The sequence below is a fragment of the Lynx canadensis genome, chromosome D1 (genome assembly GCF_007474595.2).
Source record: "Lynx canadensis isolate LIC74 chromosome D1, mLynCan4.pri.v2, whole genome shotgun sequence".
In the NCBI taxonomy this organism is placed as follows: Eukaryota; Metazoa; Chordata; class Mammalia; order Carnivora; family Felidae; genus Lynx; species Lynx canadensis.
The window spans coordinates 68,886,567-68,908,609 of record NC_044312.2 but is presented as its reverse complement, the minus strand read 5'-3'; the positions used below and the strand labels follow the sequence as shown (position 1 = coordinate 68,908,609).

At 41.5% G+C, this 22,043-nt stretch overlaps 1 protein-coding gene across 2 annotated transcripts in view; it reads right to left on the bottom strand.

Moving 5' to 3' along the window:
- Nucleotides 1–242: 242 nt before the first annotated feature.
- The window catches only part of LOC115524485 (F-actin-monooxygenase MICAL2), a 223,772-nt gene continuing 201,971 nt past the window's right edge, over nt 243–22,043 (bottom strand). Inside the window, exons 35-37 of one of the 2 annotated variants that reach the window (XM_030330799.1) lie at nt 10,268–10,367; nt 6,888–6,961; nt 243–2,883 (exon numbers count right to left, since the gene is read on the bottom strand). In XM_030330799.1, coding sequence (XP_030186659.1) covers nt 2,699–2,883; nt 6,888–6,961; nt 10,268–10,367 — 359 coding nt within the window. In that variant the 3' untranslated portion in view covers nt 243–2,698. Of the gene's footprint in view, nt 2,884–6,887; nt 6,962–10,267; nt 10,371–22,043 lie in introns of both variants that reach the window. The other variant, XM_030330800.1, reaches the window with a different exon arrangement.

Genomic DNA, 22,043 nt, shown 5'->3' with positions numbered 1-22,043 from the left:
GATTCAACTTATGTAAAATCCTAAACTAGCAACTAACATGAGCCCTTTAGTTTAACTCAGAAGCTGTGTGAGACTGGCTATAAAATACGACCCGGAGCTGGGGCTTTATGTCTCGTTCAGAGTCCTAACTTGTCCAGCTTTGATCACAAGTATACTTTTATGGGACAGAAGAAGCTGTTTTCGCCATAATCCTACCCATACTGCATAAAGAAACTGTCTTTCAAATGTACAGTATTTTACACTTTGACGGTCTTAGAACATTCTTTATTGTGAATAGGAATGGAATTGTTCAAAATAATTCAACAGCTACAATATTTGTGTCATTTTGGAAATGTCCATTGAAATGGTTTTACGTGCTGGTAAAAAGCCGGCGTAAGTAAAAGGCTCTTAGGTATGAGCGTGTGTTTCAACCTGGCCACGTAAGACTCAGCCTTCAACTCCAGAACACGGTCTTTGAAAGAGAAAATGAACAAATTGCCTTTCTCATCTATTAACAGAAAGAAGGTGTTTCTTGGCCCCCCTCAGGAGGATCTTTCTTTTAGATGAAAATAGAACAAATCAAAAATAAGTAGCAGTAAATTCTTTTGTATCAAAACAATCCAGACACCACACAGGTAAGCATCACATTAAACATATGCAAGTCGCAAGCAGCATGCTTTCATAGAACTGACAGAAAACACTGGGTTTGAATACTTCTAAATATTCTAGAATAAAAACAGAAGTTCTAGATCTTTTTCTTTAAATGAATTAAAATTCCTGAGTATCCAGAGTCTTATTTTAAATGCCTGAAGGCCAAAAATATTATTTTAACTATCTCCATAAATCTTTAATACTATACAACTAGCTCACTGCCCCAAACATCTGGGTTACTTGTATGTTAAATAGCTTATATACCGATACCCCCTAGTGCCAATAGATCTTCTCCAAGTTATAATACAGGAAAATCAGAATTGTGAGGAAACTGTATTAGCAATTTCCACCAAATATATAAATAAATAAGAAGAGGTAAATAGCCATAAATGGCATAGTTTTGACAGCTAGATAGATGCCTGCACATATTCCCCAATAGAATTCAGGCACTAGAAGATTTGACTCTTTTTTAAAAAAGGGGAAAGGAAGAAGAAGGAAGGAAAAAAGAATTACAACCTTCGGAATTTGGTCTGCCATGGAAAGGTTGCATTTTAATACCACCCAAAACATTGGTGCACTTGAGAAATCCAGTTACATTTCTGATTTCTGGCTTATCAGCTGGCCAGACTGGTGCACATAGACAGCACCTCACACAGCAGTGGTTCATGGTCAACATGAACTGAGGAGAGTTAGGTCTCAAGAGCCAACTGTTGCAAAGCACCTTTTGTTCAATGACACATTTACACACTTGCAGAAATGAGAGAGGCCAAACATATAACAAAGAGTTCCTCAGTCTGTCTCTTGTCAGCAACAGGCTGACTCTTCAAAGAATCCCATTGACTGTAAACAATCCAATACTTTATGACAACAGATCACTATTTAAAATCTTTTCTTTGGTTCCCATATGAACCATCAAAATGACCCAGGAATCTCCTGTCAGTGCACAAATTCCATCTCCTGGCTTTCTTTTCACATTGAAAATGTCACTTAAAAAAAAAAAAAATCCATGACCCAGTTTGGGATTTGATCACTGCCTTTGGTAAATGGGGTCGCTGCACTCAGCTCTAGGGTGAAGTCAGAAGTGGTTTTGTCCTTGTCCTGTGGAGTTCCCAGGGAGTCCCTGGAGAGAGCGCTGGAGACACTTCTCTTTGGACCTGAGAAGGCTGTCACCGGGAAGCCTTCTTCGCCTTGGATCACGAGTGTGTGTGTTTTCAGTGCCATTACCAGCAGTTATAAAAATGCACTGGAAAATGATTCATTTTCGAGAAACACTTTTCACTGTGTTCCAGGGCCAGTAAGGAGAGGACTCTGAGAACAAAAGCTTTTCTAAGCCTGCAGTATTTGGTGAACACTGATAGTCTTGCCAGTATGAAGTTAAAGTTTGATTTCCTTCTCTCTTTTTTTTTAAAATGAAATTAAGGCTCAAATGTTGTATTAAACTCTCATTTCTTATGTATATTATATTAAGGCTTATAAATACAACTGGTAAATTAAATTCACCCTGGATTGAATTAACACCTGCTATATGAGTTATTTGCTTTATGTAATCAGTAATCTCAAGGTTTCTCCTCTTTCTCTGGAAACACAATTTTTAAATATTAACCTAATCTTTAAACTGTGGCTGCTTCTTTCTGACATTTGGAAACCGGTCATCCATGCAAAAAAAAAAAAAAGGGCAAATATGGATATATTAATGAAAAGGCAGCTTTGTAAAAATCTTAAGATGTGTAACTCAATGAATTGGGGAGATAAATGATAAAAACAGCAGGAAAGTCGATCCCTGTGTCACTTTCCAGGGAAAACAATGCTGGTCATCTGCCAAGGTCACTTCCAATGTGAGACGTGCCAAAGTGACTGCCAATTCCCTAACCATCTTTGTCTATTCGTCATTATAATCTCTGGAAGGGTCTTGGGCAGCTGTACTCCATATGGGAGAATTTTAAGAAGAAATTGCAATAGGGCGTCACTTAAGTTCCACGTATGGCAAATCCTGCCAAGGAACCGTGAGTGAGTGAGGTGTGCCCGGCCTGATCCTCAGCCAGCATCCAGGGCCAGCGCCTTGGGCTGCTCACGTCCTACTCAGCTGACAGCCCCTGGAGAATATGAAGCTTTCAAAGTGCTGGTCTTCAGCCTTTTCTTTTATGCGCTGTTCCTCTAAGGAGTCCACGAGTCTGTCCCTTTGTTCAATTACTTGCATCATCTCGCTGAGTATTTCTTGCTCCTCGTTCAGATCGCTCTCATCTTTCTGGCTCTCTAAAAAACAAAAAAACGGCAAGCATTGGGCCTCAGGTAACATTCAGGCCGAGGGAGAGATCTTGGCACGGGCATTCTTGATTGTTTCGGACTTGTTCTGTCTTCTAATTTCCATGGAGAAAACAAGGAAATGAATTTAACACCAGGGAACTCTCTCGCAGCCACAGATTAGCAAGGAGGGTGCTTTGTGCTGCAGTCAGCTCAGTTTTCATCTGAGAGTATATACAAAGCAAACAGGGGGAAATCCCTTTGTAAGGAAAAGAATATCAGCCAGGCCCCACAGAGTTCTCCAGCCTCCCCTCCCCTGCAAGAAAAAAAAGAAACCAACGGAACAACAAGAAGGCTGTTTTCCCTAAACATGTCTGAACTACAACAAAGGAATCTATGAGAAAAGTTTCTAAACAAACCATCTGCATCAGGGGCTAGGACTTCAAAGTTGACGATCCTTTTTTTCTTTTCTTTTTTTTTTTTTTTTTTTTTTTTTTTTGTAGTTAATGACAAATTGCAGCCCTTTGAGGAGAGACCAGGCAGAAGCAAAATAAGGCTCTGGTTGGCCAATGGGACGGTGTCTCCAGACTGTGAACATGTTTTCTCTTTTGTCTTAAGAGTACAAGAACTTCTTCCTAATTGGCCTGACACATCCCATTGCCCCGGGGGACATAAGATTGCTACAAAAGGAAGGGAAGGGATAAGAAACAGGTAGTAATGATTTTCTGACAATCAAAATAGATTTTAAGGCAGATTTAAGTCTTGTCAACCAGATTGTTGCCTTGGGAGACGACTTTATAAATACCTGAGCCCGTTCCCTTTAACATGCCAGGGACTAGGTGGTGAGCCTGATCCTGGAGCAAAGAAGGGCCACTGTTTCTCACATGAGTCTTAGTTCAGAGGATGGGGTCAGGAAGAAGGCATATATGACAAAAGGGAAATAGAGAAACACCATTCCCTCGGTACTTCGTGTTTTATGGGCAAGAGACGATTAGAAGCAGAGGGTTAGCTCTAGCCTCTCTGTTCTGGGCCAGGAAACGTCATACCATTTGATGGGAACACTGGGGGCTCAAGGATTCTTACCCAGCCCCTTGTTTGGAATTCTGGGAAGAAGCCAGCTGGAAGGGTGCCTTCTGCATAAACATAGGGCAGTATGTGGTGGTTGGGCAGAGAAGGGTCTGAGTGTGGCTCCCCGGATCCCAATCTGCTGTGTGTGGCAGCCATGGGGCTTAAGAGTGCCCACCAGTCCTAGAGCTACCAAAGGTAGCTGGCCAGTGAGCCTCCCAGAGGGCTCCCCCGCGATGAGGAGTGACGTGGTCCCACGGTGGAGACTGTCTGGACAAGCTGAATGGACGATGTGCTGAGGTGAGCCTGAGTAAGCCAGGGACTGCCACCAGGCTCCAGGCATGCTGAGGAGTGGCCAGGCTATGGATGATGCCAGCCATACACCTCAGCTTGCAAATGCCAGCAGAGAGAGTGGCAGCCGGATGATGGGACACAGCTGGGTGGGGACTCAGTGAATCAGAGCAACCAACCCAGATACCTACTGCTGCGAAGTCACAAAACCTGCCTCTCCCTACTACCCGTCCTTAGGGAGGAAAGCAGAAGGAAAAGCTGGCCATCTCCAAGGCTGAACATTTTCATCCCAAAGAGACTAAGCATTGCTACAGGGATTGTTAAACTTATTGCATCAGACCGAGTCTACTAGAGAGGGATAAATAAAGTTCTTTTTTCTTTTTTTTTCCTCTCTTGCTAACTAGTGGGCTAGAGCTTTTATGGAAGATCGGCTAAGGGGAATGAAGAAATGTATGATCCTCATTCCTTAGTAAAAGTTAAAAAAAAAAAAAAAAAGGTTCAAAGATGGCTAATGGGGACTGTTGGTGGTTTTTATTTTACCATCCAGAAACAGAGCAAACTGAAATTTTTATTTGATGTATAAATCAGATATTATGCTCTATGGTTTTTTCTTTTTAGTTAATTTATTTTTTAATGAACTTATTTAAATCCAGGTTAGTGTAGTATTGGTTTCAGAAGTAGAATGTAGTGATTCGTCACTTACATATAATACCCAGTGCTCATCTCAACAGATGCTCTCCTTAATGCCCATCACCCATTTAGCCCATCCCCCCGACCTCCCCTCCAGCAACTCTCAGTTTGTTCTCTGTATTTAAGAGTCTCTTATGGTTTTTATCTGTTTTTATCTTATTTTGCCTTCCCTTCCCCTATGTTCATCTGTTGTGTTTCTTAAATTCCACATATTAGTGAAATCGTATGATTTCTGTCTTTCTCTGACTGACCTATTTTGCTTAGCATAAATAATACACTCCAGTTCCATCCACGTTGTTGGGCTAGATGGGTGATGGGCATTAAGGAGGGCACTTGCTGGGATGAGCACTGGGTATTATATGTAAGTGACGAATCACTACATTCTACTCCTGAACTACTTTTACACTATATGTTAACTAACTTGTATTTAAATAAAATTAAAAAAAAAACAACCCTGCTATACTTAGTACTTCTTGTTCCCCAGTCCCTGGTCCAGAGCGGTTTTCCTCTTGTGCAAACCTGATGCCACACTCTCTCAACCCCTCTCTCTTTCTTTCCCTTTGTCTCTCCATGGAAAGGGTTCCCTCTCTTCTGTGGCACTGCTGTTTCTCTCTCCCCAAGTTCATGTCCATGCACCTTGTACCTGGCACACTGTCTCCCTCCAATCATGGAGATCCTTCTGACACTCCATAGATCAATTTCCTGGTTGTTCCAAATCATCTGACCTCAACATAGCTGTGTTTGAGGGAGGAAGAAAACCCAGAGTACCCTGACTTCTCACCCATCTTACTCCTACTCCTTCTATGATCTTGTTAATCTGGGTATATTCCAGTGTCGTTGCTCCTTATTTGATAATCAACACAGAAAAATAAAACATTCCTCCCTCAATGTTAGCTTGTCATCAATGGACTCATGCAAGCCCTCTGACAAATAAAAATGATGTATAACACTTTTATCTGTTCTATACAGTGCAGCCCTATAAAGATTTTGCTAGAAATAGAATTTTTTGTTGCTATAAAGAAAGTCCACAAATCATTACTACGTGGGAAGGAATAGGAGACCCTCTTTGGTAGTCTGTGCCTGAATCTTAGTCCTCTCACTACTTACCTTGAACATACTTTTTAAGTTCCGAGACTCAGTTTTCTAAACTGTAAAATGGGGATAAAATGCCTAAGTAAAAAACAATCAAAGATGACGTCTAATATTTGTCAGGTGCTTGCCCTGTACCAGGCAACCCCATAGGTAAGTATGTTTGGTCCATGAGGTGTAAAGAAATTGTTGAACTTGTCCTTTTAGACCTAGGCCTAAGTGTAGGAAAGCCATGCGTGGATCTGGTCCCATGAACACACAGCCACAAAACGGTGTCTTACTGGGCTGGAACCAATGAATGCATAAATCAGTATAGCATGTGAATTGAATTTATGTCAGCTTTCCCTCCTTTGTGGTGGAAATTATTTTCTCATTTGTGTTGACCTGGTCCGGCCTGTGCTGGGAAGGGTGTTTCCTGTGTCATCTATGGTGCCTGGCAGAACTAGGCCCGCCTTCCTTGGTGTTCCCAAAGCATCTGTGTCCTGGCCTTCGTCTCATTGTACTACAAACACCAGTTTGCATGTTGGCCTCCCCGGTGAGACCACGAGGCAGGGGTGCTCTTCTCCTATTGCCAGGGCCCCCTTAGACTCTCAGCAAATACTCCTTAACTGAATAAATGGGAAAGCGAATGAATGATTTTGCTCTGTTAGCTCATGGGATGGAGTAAACTGCTGCCCTCATAGCCCAGGTGAACAAAGCCAGAAGCGACTTGCTGGGCAGGTGGTGAGTTTCCACCCATCCAGCCTCCCGTTCTGCCTCCAGGCTGCTTGCACAAGACAGGAAGAGCGTCCCACTCTGGGATTTGCAGGGTGCTCTGTGCAAGTGCCTCTCGGGGGAAAAATGTCTTTAACAAGGGGCCCCAAACATGTCATCGTACTCACCCTCCTTGAGCATTTTTTCTCTTAATGTCTGTTCCAGTCTGCTTTGATGATCTTCCAGTTCTAATTCTTGGGCCCTGGAGATGAGAAAATGTTCAGACCTTGTAAAAACTGACGATCTGCCTAGAAATAGAAGCTCACTGACTACAGCTACTGCCTTCTTTTTTTTTTTTTTTCTCATTAAAACCGAGGTCTTGGAATATCTCTAAACGGAAAGTTCTGCTACTGCTGAGGTCGCTGAAGGAGCCCAGAAGGACTGTTGGGATATGCCGAACTGGAAAGACCATGGAGCCGCTGAAGGTTGTGATGCGATCTCAGTGGGTGTTTGGAAGGCCACTCAGGCCGCCCTTTGGGGATGCATCATCAAGAAACGACTAGTATAATCCAGGAGAGAAGCAATGACAATCTGAAAATCTTTTCTCTTTTAGGGGCAAAGGGACTTCAAGTATCACCTCTAACAACTCCCAAATCCCTGATTGTGATAAAGAGCAAAACAAGGAAGAGGAGGCAGGAGAGAGCCATTGTGTCCATGTGGAGGCAATAAAATTCAGACGCTGTCCATCTGGTTGTAGGAGATGTGGAAAGAGGGATCAGGGACGCTTGGGGTCTCTGTGTTTCCACCAATAGGAGCAGCAAAGTCAAGAAGAGAAGTTAGTTCTTGGTAAAGGTCAGTTTGGAACTTCTCAACCTTTCAATGCCTGGGACTATTCCATGTGTATCCCTCGTGTGTGCAAGGCGCCCACATGCTAGGCCATCTGTAATGTGGAGGTTCCCCAGAGCTTTGGGAACCCAACTCTGGAGTTCTCAGGAGAATGAGGACCACAAACAGAGGTCACAGGGATCAGAGAGGGTGGGTGAAGTCATGTGATCCCTCAGAGGAAGACTACAGAGAAAGAAAAATTTGAAGACAACGAGGTTGGAAATGCCCACATTTGGAAGTCAAACAAAACAGATGTCACCAGGAAGGAAGCAATCAAAACTTTGAGAAGCAATTAAAACAAGAAATTCAGCATCACAGAAACCAGGAGGAGAAAGTTTTGAGAGAGAAGAGAGAGGTCGAGGGGATTCATTGCTACAGAGACATTGAAGAGGGTGAGGGCTGAGAATAGGTCCCTGGGTTTGACATCATGGGGCCTTCACTTGCACCCTACCCACGGCGTGCATGGGTATCTGCTACACTTTGCTATGCCCTGTCGTTGCTGCCCTTATTTTTACTACTACTTGGGTCAAGGTCCCTGCCGTGTTCAATATTCTGCCTTTTGTTATTGACCCTGAACTTCTCTTGGCCCGCTCTGATAGCCAATGGAAGTGTACCACTCAAGCCTTCCTTTAAGAGAGAACTTTCTGGGCAGAGTACAGCAAGCTGACTGCTGAGGCAGAATCCACTCAGTGTCGTGTTGTGGCCACACTGTCCCCAGGCAGCTCCCAGCCAATGTCAGAGCACAGCGGTAGTACTGGAGTTGGACTCCTCTGATGGCATCTCTCTTCTGGTTCTCCCTCTGGCCTGGCTAAGATGTTCTCAGGGCTACAGGGCCATCTCAGGCTCCTCTGTTCAATTCCCTTTCCTCCCCTTCTCCTTTCACAGGTGTCAGGACCAAAGAGGGTCTGTAGACTTGCCTCTTACTCCCCCTCCTATTTCCCTTTATCCCAGTACATTTCTTGGACTTCCAATCTTGTCTTGGTATCTGCTTTCCCAAAGCACCCAAGTCGGTTATCCAAGATGGTTCTGTTCAACCAGGTCTTTTCTCTAAACTAAAACCTATCCTTTAACAGCTTAAACCATTCCTGCTTTTGTCTAGCTCACCTGCCTGAGCTTCCCTCTGGCCTCTTTTGGAGCTGAAGGTTCCCCCTGGCAGCAGACTAACTAGGGAAGCTGGTCACTAAGCAGTAACAGCAGCAGTCATTGACTTTCAGACTCTCACAGGTAGAGCCCATGCACCGAATGCTCCTTCTACAAACTTCCATGGAGATTTTGGCATGTTTTCTTATTGCTAGCATGCTATGTGTTAGCATGTCTTTCTCCCCTAAAATTATGAGATCCTCGAAAATAGGGACTGTGGCCTCACTCATTTTTATTTCCATACTACCCAGCAGTTCCTGGCACACAGAATGTGTTGGATACATTTTTGTTGAATGAACTTTGTACTTCAGATCTGGTCCACAGGCAGATGGTATGGTTGGGGAAAAAAGGCTTTGCAGTCAGGCGGGCATGGGTAAGTGTTGCTCTGAGTCTCAGCATGTGTATCAACTTAAAAAATAGTGACAGAAAAAATAGTTACTAAGGAGGATGCTTTCTTCCCGGACTTTCCTTCCATGTCCCTGAAGCTCAATGAGTAGAACTCTTAGTCTCCTTCCCCAGTCTCCACTCCTACTCACTCTCAACCTGGGAGAGGTAAATCTGGGAAGAGACTAGGTGAACTTAGCTCACACCCTTTTTCTCCTGGGACTAGCCTGCCTACAGCAGACCTGTGTTCTTGATTACTCTGAGCCTTGCCATAGGTCTATGGCAAGATTTCTCAATCTTGATGCTATGGGCATTTTACTTCAATAGTTGGTGGGGGGAGACAGGGCATCCTGTGCATTGTGGGATGTTAAGTACCACTCTTGGCCTCTACTCACTAGACACAGGTAGCACCTCCTAGGTATGACAACCAAAAATGCCTCCAGACATTGTTGAATATCCTCCGGTGGTGGTGGGGGGGGGCAAAATTGCCCTCAGTTGAGATACATTGGTCTAGGGTAAAAGTCTTGCCCCCAAGAAGCAAGTGGGTCCATTACTTTCTGTAACTACATAGATGAGTATGTCTAATTCTGGGGTCTGGTTAGTGCAGTGGGTTGAATGGTTACCCCTAAAAGATATGTCCACATGCTGAGTGACCTTCAACTCTTTCAGAGTATGATGACATCCACCTCTACTTTCTGGTTCTCCCACCAGGCTGCTCTCTTATTCAGAGAGGACAGCCAGAGAGGTCTCAGTCCTTGTATGTTAAAGCCACAAGGAAGTGGCCAGGCAGATCTCTCCAGCCTCTTCCCAGACATAAGCTTCCCTATTGCAGGTGTGTGACTGCAGGTGGCCCCCCCTCCCCCACTGGTCTCAGGGACAAGGATGGATTGAAAATACCTTATCCAAATGCCCTCTAGCTCCAGACCCATCACTTGAGGTCTGTTTTAGCCATAGGACTCCACAGAGGGAACAGACAACTGAAGATTCTCTGCACTAATGCCAGCATGATATGCAAGGCACCAAATATCAATTTGCCTCAATCACAATTCTGTATGCACAAGGAGAAAAATTCCTGGGACTTCAACCCGGGAGGGTGAGCCACCCCACTCCCACCCTCTTTGCTTTTAGGACTCGCTGTTATCTGTGTTGCCTTACTTACATGATCAGTAGCTCCGACTCATATCGCATTAATTTATTCTTCTCCAGAACCAGCTTAAACCATTCCTGCAAAAGCTGTGCTTCATCTTGTGTGCCTGAATCTGCTTAAGAAATCAGCGGCAAATGGGTTAGATTGGCATTTTTCTCCCCATGATCAACCTGCTTAGGAGCTACTTTGGTGGGCCATGTTTGTAGCAGAAAAAGTCTCAACAGGCGGCAGCCCCCCTGATGGCCTGTTGATGCCTCAGGTTGCAGGCGTGAAAAATAAAACCCACCTGTGCATGCTCTGGGGGCCGTCCTCCTGGACATTTAGGGCATGAATACTTCAGCTCCAAGGTTCATATAATCTCGATAATGTCCTGCCATAAATGAAACTTCTCCTGTCTACTGGTAAAACTTCTGTATGTTTTAACAAAAATTGTTTTAATATTTATTTCTTTTTGAGCAGGGGAGGGGCAAAGAGAGAGAGGACCCAGAATCTGAAGCAGGCTCCAGGCTCTGAGCTGTCAGCACAGGGCCTGACGCAGGGCTCAAACTCACAGACTGCAAGATCATGACCTGAGCTGAAGTTGGACGCTTAACCGACTAAGCCACCCAGGTGCCCCAAACTTCTGTATGTTGATGCATCAAAATCTCCACCAAAGAAAACCCTAGTAACTCTGCTGGTTACTATCTCCTCCTCCTTCTCCTTCCCCAAATCCAATGATTACTGGGTGCTCAGGTGAGGTGTGGCTCCCTTCATGGGGCAGAGAAGCTCATACCACATTTAATTATAGAGGAGTGGTGACTGGCATCTTAATTTTTTACACAAAGAAAAGCCAAATGATGGGGAAAAAAGTTACTAGTTTTGAGTCTCACTGGGAAAGTTCTATTCATATCTTCTTATAACTTAGGTTATGACCTTTATTTTATTTTTTTTAATGTCGATTTTAGAGAGAGAGGGAGAGAGAGAGAGAGGGAGGGAGGGAGAGAGAATGAGTAGGGGAGGGGCAGAGAGGAAGGAGAAACAGAAATCTGAAGCAGGATCCAGGCTCTGAGCTGTCAGCACAGAGCCCAAGGCAGCACTCGAACCCACGAACCGCGAGATCATGACCTGAGCCAAAGTCGGTTGCTTAACCAACTGAGCCACCCAGGCACCCCTAGATTATGACCTTTATTAAACATAAGAATAACCATGAGAAAAACTGATGCTGCTTTTGGATGCACAATGTTAGATGTCAAATGTTTACATAATAAAATGTTAAAAATCTAAGCATATTTGAGAAGCAGGAACATGGAGATGGCTTTTTAGTATTTCACCCTGAAATGAGAACACAGGCTGTATTGTGGCTCATGGCCATTCTAGAAGGATTTATACTGGAGTATCCCATAGGCAGAGGGGAAAATAGTGCAGACAAAACATACATGTGACTTTGAGCCTTTGCTTCTTAATTGGTTAAAATGAACAATAAGACACACAAGGAGGGGCGCCTGGGTGGCTCAATCGGTTCAGCGTCCAACTTTGGCTCAAGTCATGATCTCCCGATTTGTGGGCTCGAGCCCTGTGTCAGGCTCTGTGCTGACTGCTCAGAGCCTGGAGCCTGCTTCGGATTCTGTGTCTCTCTCTCTCTCTGCCCCTCTTCCACTGTCTCTCTCTCTCTCTCTCCCTCTCTCTCTCAAGAATAAACATTTAAAAAAATATTTTAAAAAGACACACAAATAATAGAGTAGTGAGAAGCTACTATTTATTATGCCATATTATGACTGGTGATTACATGCCAGTCAGTGGGCTCTGTGCATTATATGGGACATCTCATTTATTTTTTTATTTTTTTAATGTTTTTTAATTTATTTTTGAGAGAGAGACAGAAAGGTAGCAGAGGAGGGGCAGAGAGAGAGAGAGAGAGAGAGAGAGAGGAGACACAGAATCCAAAGCAGGCTCCAGGCTCTGAGCTGTCAACATGGCGCCCAATGTGGGGCTCAAACCCACAAACCGCGAGATCACGACCTGAGCTGAAGCCAGGTACCCAACCGACTGAGCCACCCAGGAACCTCAATATATGGGACATCTCATTTAAACCTCATATGAAACTCACCAGTAGATTCTTTTATAATCACCACTTGATAGCTGGAGAAAACAGAGGTCTAAAAGCTCAATTTTCCCAAGCTCACAGTTATTAAGTGGCAGAACCAGGGCTTGAACCCTAGTGAGCTTTATCCTGAGCTTTTCACTTCTTTGTATCACTCCCCACTCCCCCTCACTCCTTCCCTCCTTCTCATAGGCTTGTAGGGCAAGTAACACGCCTGACATGTTGCCCTGCTCGTAACAAGTCATTCATAAAAATGAGTTCCCTTTCCTCCCTGTCTTCTTAACCACCTTTTTGTTGATATGGACATTTGGGTCCGGAGAGATTCATGTGTAATGCACCAAATTATACAATTTAGGGGAAATTGGTACCACAAGGCAGATCTGGACTTCTGATGAATGCATCTATTTGTCCCTTCATGCATAAATTCATTCGCTCATCCAATAACACCTACTTATTGAATAGGTATTGGGTACCGCTTTGGGTAATGGGGATACGGTGACAGATAATGCTACATGTGATGAGAAATTTGGAGATAGTAAAGCATAAGGCTGGCCATCTCTCTTTATTATTTTTTCTAGAGAATCTTCTGGAGCAGATGGATTTAAAGAGCTAGAATAAAATAGAACATTAGAAAACTCTTAACCACAACTAAGCAGCATAAAAGCACTCTGGGAGTATAGAGAGGGGAGGGTTTTCCCAGTCAGGATGTGAGGTTGGCTTTCCAAGAAGTGTGGTGCTTGAACCGGGGTGTTGAAGAATGGATAACACTTGGAGAGGAACTAATGAGGATGGGAGAGGACATTTCCAAGAAGACGCAATGTCAGCAAAGACAAGGGGATGGAACAGAAAGTGGTAGAGACAGAGATCAGGCAGGACTAAGGGGGCATGGCGGGGCAGAGGGCGAGGTCTGGGAGTGTATGAGCATCTCATCCTAGAGGTCCCTGAACGTCATGCTGAGACTCTTGTACTTTATGCTGTAGAACACAAAAGGACACTAAAGGTGGTTGAGAAGCATGATCTAAGTGAAGTTTTAATCAGGAAGGATTAAAAGAGGGGTGGGGAGAGAAATAGCCAAATGTTATTCTTCCTTAGGTGTCTTGGATGACAGGCAACTGGGAACTTGCAGTTCAGTGGGGAACACCAACGCCGCACAGCCAAATAGAAGATAATGTGCCCCTTGCTATGGCCACACAGACAGAAATGAAAGAATAAGGTATATAGACCAGAGATCATCTATAGCGTAAAAGTTACTTTACACTTGGGATCAAACTTCCACTCTTGCACCTCCTACCATGTGGGCTAAGAACACATACTGTAGCCTCCCTGAGCCTCAGTCTCCTCATCTGTTATGAAGATACAGTGGGATTGACTGTGTACACAAAGACCTTAACCCAGCCCTGGCACGCAGTTTAAGCTCAATAAATGGTAATGGTCATCATTCAAATCATATGACATAAGCGATGAAAGAACCTTCATGGGTAATCTGTTCCGGGGATTCCCTCTACCTCCTTCCCTCTCCAGCCTCTGTGATAACTCTCCATGTGATGGTGGAAATCCCTGCGGGGCTCTGTACTCCAAGTATAGAAAACTTCTTTCCACTGGCCTTTGATGGGCTGGCCGCCAGCTGCCAAGCCCAGTTTTGCCTCCATGGGAAAACAGAGAACACTTAACACTCAGAAGGCATTCAGAGTGCTCTTTTGTCAGAGTCAACACCCCTAGGTCATTTGTCATTGTGTCACAAGAGGGCTGCCCACCTCCACTTGCCCTCTGGTGTTCCAGGATGCAACCTGAAGACAGTCCAGAATCAAACAAAATACCAACAGTTCAGAGGGGAGAGATCTTCTTGCACCTTTGTCTGAGCCCTGGGGTTGCTGAGGTCTGTTGGCAGCTGTGTCTGCACTGGGCTCTTCCTACCTTGCAAACGAGTGTGGCCTTTCCACACGAGTGCTGGTGAAGTCTGACGACTTCATGCTCCGTTTGTGCAACTCTGCTTTTCCTTAACCTAATGCAAGACTGTATATGTATCTTGTTAACTATCATCTTGTTTATTTTGTTCCATCATGGGGAAATCTTTCGAATATTTCCTCCAGCTGACACAGTTCTAGCTTTGGGGTTTCTGCAGTATTGATAAATGGGCATCCTGGACCTTTATGCAATATTGAAAACCAAAATGTCAGATGGGACTGGACCAAGAACAGAGCCATCTGGCCCATCATTAGGGACCCTGCTCAGGCTTTGGGTGAGGCTGTTCTACAGACTCTAAATGCGCTCTATCACCCAGCACACATTTCTATATTTTGTCCATGAGGCTGTTACAGGAAGCCTCGGTAAAATAATTTCCTGAAATCAAGCTTCACAACGTCTGCCGTGTCCACTGGCACTACAAACCTCACAGCTCCACCCAGAAAAGGAAATGACATTTGTTGTTCACAGCTTCTCAGTAAACACCAGTGGCTTCTCATAATCGCTAAGTTTCTTTCTAAATATTCACAGTTTCTTTAATAATCCTTCCTAGAATCTTGACAAGGATCAGAATTCCTCTTTCTTTCCTATGTGAAGTGAAACACAGAAAATAGACTGGCCTTTAGTCTTTGGTTCTGGAATTCACCATGAGTTTTCAAAGACCGAGGTTGTATCTAGCCATGTTGAAATAACTGGTTAATTTGGTTCATTCAACAAATTCTGGTTGAGGAACGCCACACCCAACAAGACCAGTATACGTGCCATCGTTCTCCATGAAAGAAACCTAAATTCATTACTCTCTCATTTTTCTCACCTAGATTTCTCTTTCAGATTCAACTCCCTCTTCTAGATGTGTTTAACATTTCTAGATGGAGGACTATTTTCCTTGATAAAGAAAACATAAATGCTGAGAGTTGGAAATGAGTTGTCTTTTTTCATCCTGTAACATTACACCATCTGCCTGGGTCTCTCCTTTCCTTGTTCTCAATCCAAAAGAAACAGCTTTAAAGGCACTATTTTGCTGTCTTTAGAGTATTCTTTTTTTTTTTTTTTCAGAGTGAGCCTCTTTGCTGCATGATACCCACTTTAATCCTATATTACATGCCCCCTTTCTAATCTCTCTTATGTGTCCTTCTGAAATGTGGTCCATGAGTAACCTGTGCAGCCACACTGACTTCTATTGGCACAACACTCAATAAACATGAGTTGAATGGAATCATTCCATTCAATTTCCTTTCTTTCAATGGAACAATTTACAACAATTTTTTTTAGAATCTGCCTTTCCTCAAGAGTCAAAATCACTTTGGGGGATCTTTGAACATACCATAATTGACCCATTTTCCTGATGATTGCTGTCTAAGTCCCTCTCCATGTTTTGCTCTGGAATACACACTGACGAATAAAATTCCTTAGTATGGTATGCAAATGGTCAGTTTCACAGAAAACAGAAAGCCAAAGCATTTTCCAAAGAGCTATGACTGTTTATACTCCCACTAACATTGAATAAAAAGTACCCCTTGTTTCTTAACCTTGCCACATACTTAGTATTATCAAGTTTTATAAATTTTGGTAATTTAATAGTTTGAAAGAGTTTCTCATTGTATTTGCATTTTCCTGATTACTAATGAGCATGATATGTTTTTATTATTTGCCTATTTTTATAAAGGCAAACATTTGCTCGCCTATTTCTTATTGATTTTTAAGGGTTCTTCACATATTCTGGAATACTGATTCTTTTTTGGTTATATTTGTTGCAAATGTATTTTCTGAATTAGTGGCTTATCTTTTCCCTTATAGTATCTACAGACTACCAGCTTGAGGTCAAAAAGATTCTTCTTAACTTTTGAAGTTTCATTTTTCATATTAAAATCTTTGGGGGCACCTGGGTGGCTCAGTCGGCTCAGGTCACTATCTCACAGTTTGTGGGTTCGAGCCCTGTGTCAGGCTCTGTGCTGACAGCTCAGAGCCTGGAGCCTGCTTCAGATTCTATGTCTCCCTCTCTCTCTGCCCCTCCCCCACTTGCTCGCGCGCACGCGCGCGCGCGTGCTCTCTCTCTCTCTCTCTCTCTCTAAAATAAACATTAAAAAATTAACTAAAATTAATTTTAAAAACTTTAATCTTTATGAAATTGGTTTGTTTGGATGATGTAAGGCTCAATTTAATTTTTTTCCTCTGTTGAAAATCACTTGTCTGAGAATCACTTATTTCCTATATATCTGCATGCTACTGTAGGCTTAAATCAGGTTTTTGTATATGTGAAATTATGTTTGAGTCTCTTGGTGGTTTTCAGTGAAGGATTAAAATTGGCTTCATAAAGGTTGTATACATTTTTTGTTTGATTTACTCCTAGGTGCCATATGTTTTTATGCTAATGTAAGGGCATCTTTTTTCTTTCATTTTTTAATTACTTTATGCTGAGATCTAGGAATGCAATTGTTTTTTCTATTTTAAGCTTATACCCAATCACTGTCATATAGGCTCTTCTTATTTTTAATAATTTATTTGTGCAATTTGGGGTGCTTTTCACATGGATGATTCTATCATCGAGAAACAACACAAATTTGTTTCTTCCTTTCCAAACCTTACGCCATTTTTTCCTTGTCTTACTGCACTGGCTAGGGTTCCCTGTACAATGTTGAATAGAAGAGTTAATGGTAGGCCTTCTTCTGTTATTTCTGATTTTTAAAGAAATGCTACTAATATTTTATCATCCAACAGTGGTATTTGCAGCAGCATCTTGGAAGATATTCTTCAAACTAAGAACATTCTATCCTGTTCTAATCCTTTTTTGTTGAAAGTTTTTGTCCCGAGTGTTGAATTTTGTCAAATGATATTTTCTTCTTATACTGAAAAGACCATATGGTTTCCCTCTTTCATTTCTTAATGTGGTGATTGTTAAATCACCCTTAGATTGCCAAATTTTAAAATTAATTGCATTGCATTAAATATTCATTATATTCTTTTATTTTTTTGGGAATCTGCTATATCTGTGGTTCTGTTTGCCCTTCTCATTCCTAATTTATTTATTTCTATCTTCTGTTTTATTTTATGTTTTCAAGAGCAAGCAGGGGGGGGGGGAGGGGCAGAGGGAGAAGGAGAAGCCCAAGCAGGCTCTGCGTTGTCAGCACGGAGCCCAGTGTGGGGCTTGATGTCACCACCCTGGGATCATGACCTGAGCTGAAATCAAGAGTTGGATGCTCAACGGACTGAGCCTGCCAGGCACCCCTATTTTATTTTTAAAAATCAATTTAATATCATTGCTTCTAGTTTTCCATTAGTCTTTTCAAAGAACCAACATTTGGCTTGCTTGATCCTCTCCATGTTGTTATGACTCTCTATTTCATTTACTTCTGCTTATTATCTTCTTTATTAGGCTTCCTTTTCTTTTTTTAAATTAAGTTGGACACTTAACTCATTAATTTTCAGCCTTTCTTCTTTTCTAAAAGGAGTATTTAGGGCAATATCTCTCAACACCACTTTCACTGCACCTCTGAATTTTGATCTACTGGTTTTCTTTTTCATATTTAGTACATTTTAAATTTCCATGTATTTTCAGAAGTGTCCATTTGATTTTTTTCTTTGATCCATGAGAAATTTATCTTTTACCTTCCTAGATGCATGGTTTAAAAAAAATATTTGTTGGCTATTGACTTATAAATTAAGTACATTGTACTTTAGAATGTGGTCTGTATAGGGGCATCTGGGTGGCTTAGTTGGTTGGGAGTTCGACTTCAGCTCAGGTCATGATCTCGGGGTTCATGAGTTAGAGCCCTGCGTCGGGCTCTGTACTGACAGCTCAGAGCCTGAAGCCTGCCTGGGATTCTGTGTCTCCTTTCCATTTATCTCTTCCCCACTTGCAATCTCTCTCTCAAAAATAAACATTAAAAAAAAATTTTTTAAAAAAGAAAGAGGTCTGTATAATTTAGGTTCTCTGAGATTTACCAACTAATAGAGTTAATTTTTATAAATCACATGTGAGCTTGAGAAGAATATACTATTCTCTAATATGGAGGTACAGGGTTTTATAAATGTCTTTTAAATTAAGGTTATTAGTTACATTGTTCACATTTGTACTAATATTTTGTCTGCTTGACAATCATTAAAAGATATACTAAAATCTCCTGCCACGGTAGCAGAAATTACTCCCTGTAGTTTATAATTTTTTGTTTTATATATTTTGAGCCTGCTAGAGTCAACACATACACATTTAAAACTGTGATATCTTCTTAGTAAGTTGATCATTTAAAAATTATGCTGCAACCCTGTTTATTCCTAATCATCATTGTGGTATTAAAGGCTATTTTACCTGCTTTTAATATAATTACCTCCAGTTTTTTTCTCATTTCTTAAGTTTTTTTTTTATGGAGGATTTTAAACACAATGCATTACCTCCAGCTTCATTTAATTAGCATATATTTTGCCATCCTTTTACTTTAAAACTTTTTGTGTATTAATGTTTTATGCAGATTTGCTAAACAGCATGTCACTGTCTTGTTCATTAACTTTCATGATGATTACTGACATATTTGACTTGTGTCTATGTCTTACTTTGTGCTTTTTATCTTTTTAGAATACTCTTTTATTTTTATTTAGAATTGAGTTGGGATTTTTGTTTGGCTGATTATTATTTATTATAAATAATATTAATATACATATATATAATTATACTATATGTAATTAATATAAATAATATTAATATTAATATTATTTGTTTCCTCCACAGATTTGGATGTTATACATTTTACTTCTATTGTTTTGGGTGACTACATTTAAAACATAAATAGGTATTTTTAATACCTTAACAGCCTAAACTTAGTATCTTAGCCTTCTTTTAAGCAACATAAGGGCCCTGGAACTCTTGACTTCCAATCATTCAACTCCAAACTTAACCTCTATTTTAGTACAGTGCTTCAGTTCTATGTTTTAAAAATCCATATTAAAAATCCATATGGGGGTGCCTGCGTGGCTCAGTCGGTTACACATCCCACTCAGTTTCCACTCAGGTCATGATCTTGCGGTTCGTGAATTCGAGCCTTTGCTTCAGGCTCCATGCTGACAATACAGGGCCTGCTTGGGATTCTATTTGTCTCTCTTTCCCTCCCCTACTTGTGCTCTCTCTCTCAAAATAAATAAACTTTAAAAATAAATACATGAAAATAAAAATCCATATTATTTTATATTGACAATGATTTACTTGCATGTTTATTATTTTTTTATTCACCATTTCTTCTTTCATATTATAGATTGTCCTTCTGTGTATCTTTTCCCCCCTATAGGAATTTGTTTATACATAGTTAACTCTATTCGAGAAAAAATTAATACGTCTTTATTGTGCACTTATTCTTGAAATACCTTTTTTTCTCTGTACACTATTCTAGCTTGAGAGTTATTTTTTTCAGCTGTTTGACACTATTACTTCCCTGTTTTGTAACATCCATTACTGCTTTTGAGAACAGGGCTGTTAGTAAAAATTTTGTTCCCTTTTAAGGTGACTTATCTTTACTCTTTGTCCACTTTAAGATCATCTCTGTCCTCAATGTTCTACATTTTCACTCATTGTGCCAAGTAAGGGTGGACATATTTCAAATTTATCCTGATTTCTGTATCCTGGAATCTCTGTAGATTCACGTCTTTCACTCATTTGGGAAAAAAGAAAGCTAACACTTATAAACCACTCATTGGGCCCCAGACCCTTTCTAAATGCTTTGCTATCATGTCTCATCCATTACCTCTCCAAATGATACACAACTTCAATTTTCTCTGTTCTCTCCTTCCAGGACTCCAATTGAACATATACCAGATCTTCTCATTTTATTTTCTATGGCTACAAACTACGCCTTTATATTTTCCATCTCTTTCTCTCTCTGTGCTGCATTCTGGTTCATTTCCTCAGATATATTGTCCAATTCACTAATTCTCTCTACTGCTGTGTCCAAACTGCTATTTAGTACATTCATCGAGTTTTTAATTTCAATGAATGCATTTTTCATTTCCAGGCTCTTCATTTCATTATTTAAAAAAAAAAGCCTAGCCATTTTCCCCTCAACTTTTTATTTGACAAAAATTAAACCTAAAGGATTAAGCATTATATTTAGTTGTTATGCTCCTTTAGTCTCCTTTTATCTAGAACAGTTCCTAGATTCCACCCCTCCCCTTTTTTATGGCATTGACATTTGCCAGTTATTTTGCAGATTGTCTCTTACTCTGCAATTGTCAGATTTTATTCTTATTATTAAATTCAGGTTGAGCATTTCTGCTGCATAAGTGATGATGCGTCTTTCTCGGTACATCACAGCAGGAAGCTTATGATGTTAAGTGACTGCGCTTACGGTTGGTCAAGCTGGAGGTGGTGTTGTCTGTTCACTTTGGTAGTGTTTTTTGTTTTTGCTTGCTCATTTTTATGTGCAATCTATTTCTGTAAATGTTTGACATATAGACATAGTATATTCTGTATATAATAATTACTATAGTGGAAGTTCTCGGCCATTGAAACTTGTTTTTGCCATTCTTAGTGGCTTACTTCCTTGTGTTTGGGACGATTACTTATTATTATCATTTAATGATTTGTTGAACTTAATTTGTCTGAAGCCTGAGAGCATAAACTGAAGCATGGTTTCTTTCACAGAGCATCTATCCTTGTTTTCCAGGGAGTTAAAAGAACTGGCACAATGCAGGATACTTTGAGGTTAGCTTCCCTACTTTTCTTTAGTCCCAAGGCTTAGCCATTAAAACCACTGATATTTATCCTCAAGGCAACCCTGGATTTCTTTTTGATGCTTCCTCCCTTCCTGGCACATGGAAGTTTCAGCATACTTTTCTTCTTCTCATCCTTGTCCTTCTTGGCCCGGAGAGGTTTACCTCACTTACTTGAGAGAGCCTAGCAATGTTTTTGAAAGTATACTTGTTGTAGTGAAGGGGCTTTTGTAGTATCTAGTCCACAGTTCTGCTGCTCCGTGCTTCTTGGGAACTGCATTCTGCATCTGGCCGAGTCGGCCATTTGGTAATCTAGTTTCAAATGTTTTTCCAGGTAAAATCATTATGACCGTGATTTTTTTTAAATCTGAGGGTTGCAAAATTAACTTTATGGGTCAGAATAAGCACTAAAAGTAAGATAGAATGGAAAGTACTAGTCTTTTATATATAGCAAAATTCAGTATTATTTCCTGATGAATTTTTCAGTTATATATTTACATGTACTAATTTGTGATATAAAATGCATTTCTTGCTGCTCTCATGGTAATTTTTGTGTGTAAGGCAATGCTCTAGGGCACATAACTCTGAGACCTCCATGCCCCTGGAATCCATGCAGTGGACCCAAGGCTTCTTCAGGAAGAGAATCTCAGTCTCACCCTCAGTGGGCCCATCTTTGTTGTAAGGCCACTCACTTTCTACAGGGTGGCCACGGAGGCCAGAAGCAGAGATGAACACCATAATAAGCGGATGATTTTTATTTGCTGAGTAAGGCAATATGCAATCGACCCCGAGCATCCCGGCATGTCTTTGCTGGGAGTGCCATACTACAGGGCCTAACCATCCTCCAGCCCTGAGACATTCCTGGAACCAGCCAAGTAGGCGATTCTGAGAAGTAGGTCAGGATACCACAGCATGACTGCTACACAACTTCTTGCTTCCAGGGAAAGGGGCTGGTGTGCTCAGTGCATTCTGTAAAGGCTGCCATGTACCTTGCCCTGAGCTCCTGAGCCGTGGCACAGTCCACTGGGTACACAGCTACCATCTAGGCCTAGC